The sequence below is a fragment of the Chlamydotis macqueenii genome, chromosome 3, assembly GCF_036417535.1.
Source record: "Chlamydotis macqueenii isolate bChlMac1 chromosome 3, bChlMac1.mat, whole genome shotgun sequence".
Taxonomy (NCBI): domain Eukaryota; kingdom Metazoa; phylum Chordata; class Aves; order Otidiformes; family Otididae; genus Chlamydotis; species Chlamydotis macqueenii.
Window position 1 is genome coordinate 44335035 of NC_141558.1, and position 10485 is coordinate 44345519.

Sequence of the window (10485 nt, forward strand, 5' to 3'; positions counted from 1 at the left end):
TAGGTACCAAAACAAAACCCCAGACCCACACGCACCCCCACGCCGCTCCTGCCAGGGCCGGTGTCGCGGGTGCTTCGCGGGGCGCCCCGCCACCCTGACGGCATGCGGGGGCGCTGGGTGAGGTGCGGTGCCGGGCCCCGCCGTGCTGCGGGGTTTCGCCCCGCGCAGCCCTCGCTGCTGGGCCGACCCCGCTGCTCCCCGCTCCTTCTCGCCGGAGGATGCGCGGCGCGGGGCGCTGCAGGGCGGTGCGGAGATGGGGAGCACGGGGCTGGGGCGGGGGCCACCGAGGCTCCTCGCCCCCCCCCGGCAGCCCGGGACGGCCCGCACCGCGCTCTTATTTTGGTTGGGAGCGGGAAGGGCTGGCGGCTGGAACCGGGCGAGCGGAGGGAGGCGAGCTGTGCCCCTCTGTCTGGTTTAAGGTTGGGTGGTTTTTTCTTTCCCTTTCCCTCCTCTCTCTCCCCTTCCCTCCTCACTATAGCAACCAACGCCAGCCTGACAAAAATGCACCCTCCGTGGACAATGGCCCGGCCTTCCTGCTCGCCTCGCTCCTCTTCTTCCTCGCCGAGCGAAAGTTTCCAGACCCCCCTCCCCCGTCTCCCCCCTGCCCCATTTCTCTCCTCTCCCCCGCCTCCCCGCCCCGGGGCAGGCTCCTGCCCAAATCCCGGAGCGAGGCCACCGGGCCACGCTCAGCCCCCGCCTGGGACCAGGCCGACCCCCACGTGGGAGTCCGGGTTAGGGGTGGGAATCACAAGTCGCCCCCCCCAGCCGGGGTCCCGCTGCGAACGAGACGGGGCACTTCTGACCTGCCAGGGCGGATGGGGGCGGAAGGGGCTGCCCCCCGTCGCATTGGGCTGCAAGGGTTTTTGGGGAGGGGGTGATGCCGGGGGCGGTGGTGGCCAGGCAGGACACCCCTGGGCAGCCCTCCAGCCCCGTGTCGGTGTGCGGGGCCGCCCGCAGCCCCGGCGATGCAGAGCCCCGGCTCCCCTGCTCGCATCTCCGATGGTAAAAAACAGCGTCCCCGGGCCGGCCCGGCCTCAGCCCGCAGAGGGGCGGGAGAAGTGCCCCGAAAAGCTGTAAGGGAGGGGAGAGAGGACCATGTCCCCTTCGGTGGGGCAGGGACACGATTTGTCTGAGCTCCTCCCGGGGTGTCTGCTTGTCTCTCCATCAGGCGCGATCTCTGAGTGAAACAAACAAAAAACAACAGTTAGATTTGGCAGAGAAGGCTGGGCACTTTTTTCTTTTTTTTTTTTCCCTTTATTTCTTTCTTTCTTCTTTCTTCTTTTTTTATTATTTTTTTTTTAATCTGTTGCTGCGTCTCGTCCTGCACCACTCCCCGCACAGCACAGGCTTTGGAAAGTCCCGGCTGATCCGGCTTTCCCGTGCCGGAGCAGGCAGGACCTCCCCTCCTTCTCCCCTCTCCCCCCCCGCCCCGGACCCACCCGCTCCCCCTAACCCCCCTCCAGCCCCACGGCGGGGCCGGCACTGCCCGGCCGGGTTTTTCAACACCAAATCGCAAAACTCGCAGCACCGACCGCATCTGGGTCGGTCTGGGAGAATTCAATAAACAAGCTCACTAACTCCAACCAGAATTTATCCCGCAGACTGATGGAATTTTGTCTTTTTTTTTTTTCCTTCTGCTTCTTCTTCCCCCCCGCCCTCCAAGGCCTCATATCCACCACTCAAAATTTAGCAGCCTGCCTTTGATAAATTACTCAAAGTAATCCCCGCAACAGCTAAGTCTGACTGGTTGACGTCGTGTTAGAAGTCTTCATAGCGGTATCTGTCTATAAAATATTCACTCGCGGACTACAAAGGGTGGATCATTTTTAATGACAAGATTCAGAACGGGAGGATGAAGGGAAAAAGATTAATATCCGTGAATTCAAATAATTTCATTGCAAATGCCGAACTTAGAACGTTGTATCCGACCAGTTTAAACCGGGATGCAGATAAAACAGCGGAGTCTCAGGTGGATGAAGTGGCCGGAAGAACGGAATGTTGGAAATGAACATTTGTACAAACTTTACGGGAACTTTTTTTTTTTTTAAATCGACACCTTTCTATCTTCTGGGATAATGAGTATTCTAGCAGGATGTATAGGATGTAACACATATTTGCGTGTATATCTATATATGCGGGGAGGGAGGTTTTCTTTCCCCCAGAGAAAAATGGAGAAATCTATTTAGACGGCGGATTTTAATTTCAATGGGTCATGCGAGCTTGTGCAATCAAAGTTATCAATTTCTGTCCTTTTTGTTTAGATTTCTTAGTTAAATGTGTTTGTTATATCTACCCCGAGGAGAAGCAACTTGAAAGTGTAGCTTTCGAGTCATCTTATAAACACATCCCCGAGGCTGCAGTTCTTGCAGCTTTAAGGAGTTTTCATTAAAGCAGCCAGCTGCCTCTTTGTGTAGATTGGATTTTTTTTCTTTTTTTTTTTTTTTTAAGCAATCACTTGTGAAGCCCCGGCCTCAGTTTTGTCTCTCCGCAGGCCCTCAAAGTTGAAGTTTCATTCATGCCCTGGGTCTCTCCACCGCATCAGGCTCCTCGGAGCAACACTGGAAAGAGCCGCACGACAGCGCGGGCATGAATACCTCCTAGAGTAAAGGTTAAAAAGGAAGCAGAGATCAAAACAATCCCATCTCACAAAAGGTGCATTAAACGCGCCCCGGCAATAAGCACAAATCTTCCGAGCCGGCCTTTAAAAGCCAGCTCCGGGAGCCTCCCCGTTTATTGCACCCCAGCCGTTCCCGCAGCGGCTCGCCGCGCCTCTGCGCTCCTCGGCGCGTTTCTTCCTCCAACAACACTTCACGGGAAGGGAATGGAGACGGGGAAAGGAGGCGCGGGGATTTCCCCCCTACATCCTCCTTCTTCCCCTTTCCTTTTAGCCGCTTGAGTCCATCTGCAGGCTTGGACAGTTTAAAATAAGCTTTTTTTTTTTTTTTTTCCACCTCCGAAGGGAGCGGGCAGGGGCGATACATTCCACCCGCCCCGCCGAGGCATCCACCCAAAAGCAGGGGAGAGCTCCCTCCCCCAGCCCCTTCCAGGGCCCCGAGGGAGGCTGCTGAGGGGTGGCCGGTAGCCCAGGCTCGCTAGCAACGAGCCGCGCTCGCCTTTTTCCTCCTGGAAACGCGGCTTTTCCTCCCGGGGGTCGAAACGCCGAGGGAGCCTCAGCGTCTGGCAGCAAGCCCGAAGCGTGGGAGGGGGGACACGACACCCCCGGGTCACAGGAGTAAAGGGGCAAAGGGGGGGTCCCGAAGCCCACTCACGTCCCCCCCGTCTCGCGTGCACCTGATGTGTGCGCAGCAGCTCGCCTCCCAGCCAGTGTGTTTTATGGGGAATATTCTCGAGTAGCTCGCACCGCAATGAAGGAGATATCAAGGAGGCCTGTCAGTTCAAAGCTTTTGGGGTTGTTTGAAAATCTTCTTCACGTCAAAGTAAAGCAGCCCCGGTATTTGAACAGCTGCTTTGAACAGTGAAAAAGGGCTGAGCCGAATCAAAACACCGCAGTGTCTGCCCGAGACACCGCATCACCCTCCACCCTGCTTTTATACCAGCAGAGAAAAGGAAAGAAAGGCTGGTGAGACCTCTAATCCCGCGGGGTCAGCTCCGCCGGGAAGGGGGGGCACACGGCTGTCCCTTTCACATCGGGACCCCAGCGGGTCCCCGAAAGCCGGAGCCGCTCGCTTGCTTCCCGGCGCTCCCCTCCCCGGGGGGTGGAGGAGATGCGGGATGGGGGGGCAGGGGGGGCGGAGAACGGGAGCGAGGGATGCTCAAGGAGCGGTATTAATGACAGGGCTGACAAGGATGGGGAGGACGAGGAGGTGGAGCCTGCGGCGGCTCCGAAAGCGCCGGCCGGGCTCCTCGCTGCTCCCCCAGCTGCGGCCCGGGAAGGGGGCGGGAGGGGCGCCGGCGGGGGGCGGGGGGGTGTGGGGGCTCTGCGGCAGGGCTGGGGTTTTGTCTGCCTCCCGATGCCGTGCTGCCACTTGGGTGACTGTGTGATTGCCTCTGAGATCCGCCCGCGGGGGCGGCGGGGAGGCGGGGAGGGGGAAGACACGCAGGACGGTGACCGCGGGCATCGCCTGCCAAGCGGCCGGGCAGGACGGAGGGACGGGTCCGAGGGGGAAGGGGAGGGGATGCACGAGCGGGGCAAGCTGGAGGCCGTTCCTCGTGCGCCCCGCACCCCTCAAAAAAAAAGAAAAAAAAAAAAAGCTGGAGTCACCCGCGTGAAAACGCGGCCCCGCGTGGCGCGTCCGCGCAGGAAGTTTCGGCAGCGGAGCCGGACTGGCGGGAACGCTGGGAGCGGGGGGGGGGGGGGCGGTGCGGGAGGGTCCCTGGGATGTCCGCTGAGGAGCGGCCCCGTTGTTGTGCTTCAGCTGGCTGGTCTGCACCTCCCGGGGCGGGGAGGGACGAGCAAGCGAGCAGTGAGTCGTAAAAATTCCAGTTTGTTTCCACGCGGGGAACGCACAAAAGGGCAGAGCATCACTTCGGAGGCACTGGGGTCCCTCCCCGCCACACTCACGGAACAGGCGGTATTGTTCCTCCCTCCGCCGGCACCTCCAAGAAAGAGGGGGGGAACAACAACAACAACAAAAAAAAACCCGGGGAAGAATCTCCGCTCTTTCACGGACAAAGTTTGCTTCCCTCCTCCCGCCCCCGGCACCAAGGAGAGGGAGGCGACCCCCGCTGCGCCCCTTCTCCCCGGGCCCCGGATCCCCCCGTCTGAGCCGCTCCTGCCTGTTCACCTGCCCATCCCTCCCCCCATCCCCTCACCCCGCGCGCTCCTCCACACCCCGACGCAGGGGGAACATTTCCAGGCGAGGAGCTCACGTCGAAGGCGATGATTTACACACAACTCGCGGGAAAAAAAAAAAAAAAAAAAAAAAAAAAAAAAGCCGTTTCCTCGTTAGCGGTAATAAAATCCCCCCCCTCGGCCGGCCCCATTGTGTTATTTCGAGGGAGACAGCGGCAGCCTGCGAGGCACACCTGCCCGCGTGGGCCGTTTGTTTTCCAGACAATGCTTACGGCTTCCAGCCCACGCACGGGCACCCAAACTCTTTTGGGGGAGTCCAGCCCGGGCGCTGCTCATCCCTAGGAAATCCGGATCCAGTTCCAGGGTCCAGTTCCAGGGTCTCCTTCCTTCCCGTCCGGGACGCAACTTCTTTCTTTTTTTCCCCATCCCTCTCTTTTTTCTATTTTTCTCCCGTCTCCATCCCGCCTCCTCTTCCCCAAATCCTCGGTATCGATGCAGAGCCGCCAGCGGGACGGGACAAGGGGGACGCTACCCGCACCCCTCCACCCCGCGCAGCGCCGAGGTGCGAAGCCCCGACACCCTGCCGGGCGGGGAGGGGGCCGCCCGTTCCCCTGCTCCCCGCCCTCGGGGGGCGCGGCTCTTCCCCGGCCCCACCGGCGGCACCGGCTGCGCTCGGCCCGGCGGAGGAAGTTGCGGGCGGGAGGGCGACCCCCGCCCCGCAGCGGGGGACCCGCCGCGGGGCTCGAGCAACAGGAGCCGGCGGGGCGGAGCGGGGCGGGGCCGGCGGCGGAGCCCCCTCCCCATCCTCTCCCACCGCCCCCCCCCCCCCCCCCGCCCCGCGGCCGCCGCTCCCCCGCGCCCCGTTCCCCCTCGGAGTTGGGTTCCAGAGGGCGGTCGGGGGCGGGGCGGTCGGGGGAGGGAGGGGGGGAGGTAGGCGGGGCGCCGCCGGCGGGGCGCGCCAATGGTGGGCGGCGGCGGCGGCGGTCGCCAGGGGCGCCCGCGTCCGTCAGGGCGCGGGGAGCCAATGGTGTGCGGCGGCGGGGCGGGGCGGCCGCGCGTGCCTTCGCAGTGGGCCCCGCCGCGCGGGCCGGGGGGGCGCGGGCGCCGCGCGGCGCCCGAGGCGAAAAAGTAGCTGTCAAATGCGCGGCGCCTTTAACCGGCGCGATCAGTGCGGCTCGGCGAGTCATGGCGACCGCAGCCTCCAACCACTACAGCCTGCTCGCCTCCGGCTCCCCCATGGTGCACGCCGAGCCGCCCGGCGGCATGCAGCCCGGCGGCGGCTACCGCGACGCCGGCGCCCTGGTGCAGGCGGACTACGCGCTGCAGAGCAACGGGCACCCGCTGAGCCACGCTCACCAGTGGATCGCGGCGCTGTCCCACGGCGGCCCCGGCGGCGGCGGCGGCGGCGGTGGCGGCGGGGGCGGCGGCGGCGGCGGGGGAGGCGGCGGCGGCGGCGGCGAGGCGCCCTGGTCGGCGGGCGCGCTGGGCCAGCCCGACATCAAGCCGGCGGTGGTGCAGGCGGGCGGGCGCGGTGACGAGCTGCCGCCGCCGCAGCACCCGCCGCCGGGGCGGGCGCCGCACCTGGTGCACCACGGCGGCGGCGGCGGGCACCACGCGGCGGCGGCGGCAGCGGCGGCAGCGGCGGCGGCGTGGCGGGCGGGCGGCGCGGCGCACCTGCCGCCCGGCATGGCCGCGGCCAACGGCGCGCAGGCGGGGCTGCTGTACTCCCAGCCGCCCGGCTTCACCGTCAACGGCATGCTGGGCGCCGGGCAGCCGGGCCTGCACCACCACGGCCTGCGCGACGCCCACGACGAGCCTCCGCACCACGGCCCCGAGCACCCGCCGCCGCCCCACGGCCCCCACCCCGGGGCGGCCGGGCCGGCCCCCCCCAACGCCGCCGCCGCCGCTCCCCCCGGGCCGCCGCCGCCGCCGCACCACGACCCGCACTCCGACGAGGACACGCCGACCTCGGACGACCTGGAGCAGTTCGCCAAGCAGTTCAAGCAGCGGCGCATCAAACTGGGATTTACCCAAGCGGACGTGGGGCTGGCGCTGGGCACCCTCTACGGCAACGTCTTCTCGCAGACCACCATCTGCCGCTTCGAGGCCCTGCAGCTCAGCTTCAAGAACATGTGCAAGCTGAAGCCTTTGTTGAACAAGTGGTTGGAGGAGGCGGACTCCTCCTCGGGCAGCCCCACCAGCATAGACAAGATCGCGGCGCAGGGCCGCAAGCGGAAAAAGCGCACCTCCATCGAGGTGAGCGTCAAGGGCGCGCTGGAGAGCCACTTCCTCAAGTGCCCCAAGCCCTCCGCCCAGGAGATCACCTCGCTCGCGGACAGCCTACAGCTGGAGAAGGAGGTGGTGAGAGTCTGGTTTTGTAACAGGAGACAGAAAGAGAAGCGCATGACTCCCCCGGGAGGGACGCTGCCGGGCGCCGAGGACGTGTACGGGGCCAGCAGGGACACGCCGCCGCACCACGGGGTGCAGACCCCCGTGCAGTGAACTCGCGGCGGGGGCGCCCGGCCCCTCCTCCCCCCCACCCTCCTCCTCCTCCTCTCCTTCCCCCAACTTTTGATCGTCCTCCTTTTTTGCTTTTTTTTTTTTTAATTTTATTTTCTCCCCCCTTTAAGAAAAAAAAAGACAAAAAATCAAAAAACAGACACACACACACAAAAAAAAAAAGACGACAAAAAGCGAACGAGAGGGCGAGCGCGAATCACAGCAGACAGACAGACAGACAAAGCACCTGCACCGGACTGTCCCTTAGACGGCAGCAGGTGCGATGCTGTATTTTGACCTTTCCCAGGCGCGTGCCCGTGCACCGGAGTGGAGTGAGTACCGCGCACGGGCAGGTAGGGCAGCGGCAGGCACCGGTACCGGTACCGGCAGGGCAGGGGCAGGGCCAAACGGTTGGCGCAAAACTCCCTTTTGCTGGCTGGCAGAGGATTTAAAAAAAAAAAAAAAAAAAAAAAAAAAAGAAAGAAAGAAAGAAAAAAAAAAGACAAAAATCCCGGCGCTGCCCGGCCGGGGAGGGGTCGGGAGGGGGAAGGGAGGGGGGTGAAGGGGTGCTAGCCACCTCGGGTCCCCTCCGCCGCCCCTCCCGCCACACAAAGGCAGATTGCATTGTGGAATGTCGCTCGGTGTTGGCACATGCTGCTGTGTTTATTTTCTGTGGATCCCCTGTAGGAATATATGGAGAAAAAAAAAAAAAAAAAGAAAAGAAGAGAAAGGAAAGCTATCCCTTTTGATGTAGACAGTATTTAACCGTACCAATTTGCACTGCAAGAAAATCGAAGTTTACATAAACAAATTCTTTTTTTTTCTTTTTTTTTTTTTCTTCCTTTCCGACCTTAATTTTGCAAATGACTTGCATTTTCCACGGTGAGCGTTAGTGAACCGGTGACCGGTCTGCGATATGTTACTGTGTTTTAGCCTTTGCTTTATGTGTATATGTGAACTTTTGTTATAAACAAGTCTTCTTAAATATGTGTAACGCTTATTTTCTCCTTTTGCCGTAGCAAAAAGAATGCGTGTTATCTGTATGTATGTATGCACAGGCGTATGTATATACAGATAGATATACATATATGTAAAATCTCTCTATATACACATATATATACCACCAGCTTCCCTTCTCCAGAGAGGTGACTCTCCTTGTTGCTTAACAGACGCCTTCAATGGCAAGAGTCGAGTTTGGAGAAGGGAGAATGGATGCAAACCGACAAAGTAAACTTCGTTTTCAGGCAGTGCGGCCGGGGGCTGAGGCGCAGCTGGAGGGGGAGAGGAAAAAAAAAAACAAAAAGAAAAAACAAAACTAAAAAAAACAGGCGCAGCCTTTCCAGGTCCTGTCAGAGCGGGCCGGCGAGGCCCGGCATGGGAAAGGCGGAGGCGAAACAACGCTTTTCCATAGTTTTCCCGGAGAAAGTGGCACTTCCTTGAGAGGGAAAGGGGATTCTTTAGCTTCAACCCCCACCCCCCCAACCCCCTTCCTCTCCTCCCCCTGCGTGCCTTCGGCATCCCCGGTCCCGCTGCCTCGGCAGCCCGTGCCCGTGTCGGCCCCCAAACTTTCACTGAGCAGTTTCGGATGCAGGCAGAGCCAGGGAGAGCCCGAGGAGATGCTGGGCCCGTGGAGGGGAGGGGGAGTTGCATGGGTGCTCCACACCTGCGTGTAAATCCACGCTCCCCCCCCCCACCTCCGCTTCCCTGCAGAGACCGTGTGCATTTCTTTTTCGCTTTTACTTTTCGTATTTTTTTTTCTATTCGTACCTACTCCCCCTCCTCGTCCTTTGATCAGATTGCGGTATAATTTGTTGAAGGAAAAGACCAATTTCAACTGGGACAGCCTTGTGTCTTTCACTGGGGAATGAAATGAAGTGGGAAAAAAAAACCAAATATGCCATTTTTCAATCCGTCTTTTTCCCCTCCTTCGTTAATGGTTTTAAAGTGCATTTCGTGACATTATCTCGGTAGGAAACGGTTAACTTTCAAAAAAGAAAAAAAAAAGAAAAAAAAACCCATGCGGACAAAAAAAAAAAAAAGGAAAAAAAAAAGGCAAAACAAAAAGCTCCGAAGGGAAGCGGAGCGGAGGAGCGGGCCCTGGGAGCAGCGCATGGATGTGCGTGTGCCCGCCTGCGTGTGTTTGGGTACTTGTGCACACACACAGCTGTGCGTATGCATTGGAGGAACTTTAAACTACCATGGTTATAAATTCATAAAGCGGTCATTTAGTCAGCACAAGCGGGTGCTATAGAGACAAAGCGTTTTTGTAATCTAAAAGTTTACTTAGTTGAGTGTTGGACCATTATGGAGAAAAAACAGTGAGGCATTCCCGCAGAACCCTCCTATAAATATTGCATTCAGTAGCTAAGGCTTTAGAGTTTGTTTCTCATTGTCCTTTAAAGCGCCTGTGACATTGGGTTTTCTTTCCCTCTTTCTTTCTCTGTCCCTTTCTTTCTTTCTCTCTTTCTGTCGTTCTTCTTGGTAAGACAGATAATGGTTTCAAAGAGGCACACGCATTAGCCTTTTTCCTAGTTTTTCCAACAATTGTTACAAAGATACGGGCACCCGGCTTTTCTCTTTTCTTTTTTTTTCTTTTTTTTTGGTTTTTTTTTTCTTTTTTTTTTTGTTTTTGGATGTATTGAGCTGCTTGTTATTTAAAGTGTTGAGGACTAGCGCCTAGTGAAGAAGTGAATCAGATCAGGGCAGATCCAGTGGTAAAAGGAGGAAATGAACTTTTGGACACTTATTAATATGTGCGTAAGGTCAGAAAACGGAGTCGAGAGGATGTTTGAGAAAAGCCTCAAACTCCAAATAGGTTTACTAAAAAAAAAAAAAAAGTTACCACGCAAACCTTACCACTATGTATATATGTTTAATATTTGTCCTTTGAAATGCAGAAATAGTTTCAATGTTTTCTTTGTCTATTTTTCTTTTTTTTTTTTAAATGCTACCCAGGGAAATATTTTCATATCATTTTTAAGTGGCCTGCCTCAATGTATATTTATTTCTTTTAAAGCAAACAGGTTCTGGAAACTGTTTTTCTGTAGCTTTAAACGAGTAGGTGAACAAAATCTATATGGGATGTAATTTTTTTTTTTGTTCAGTCTCTTTAAAAATACTTTGTTTTGGTACATTTGGATGTGCTTGTGGGGAAAAAATAAAAACGCAGAGATCCTTATATATTTATGTTAAAGTAATATTTTATTATCTACATAAAACAGAAATGCACAATA

General features: G+C 58.0%; 1 protein-coding gene across 1 annotated transcript; it reads left to right on the plus strand.

Annotated features, from left to right (window-relative positions):
- The first annotated feature begins 5901 nt into the window (after positions 1–5901).
- POU3F2 (POU class 3 homeobox 2) lies at positions 5902–10485 on the plus strand. The gene has a single exon (XM_086745747.1). The coding sequence runs from the start codon at positions 5939–5941 to the stop codon at positions 7253–7255; it is 1317 nt and encodes a 438-aa protein (XP_086601873.1). The 5' UTR covers positions 5902–5938; the 3' UTR covers positions 7256–10485.

Bases quoted from the DNA above. Each gene is read 5' to 3' on its own strand.
- POU3F2 (XM_086745747.1), top strand. From the start codon at position 5,939: ATGGCGACCGCAGCCTCCAACCACTACAGCCTGCTCGCCTCCGGCTCC.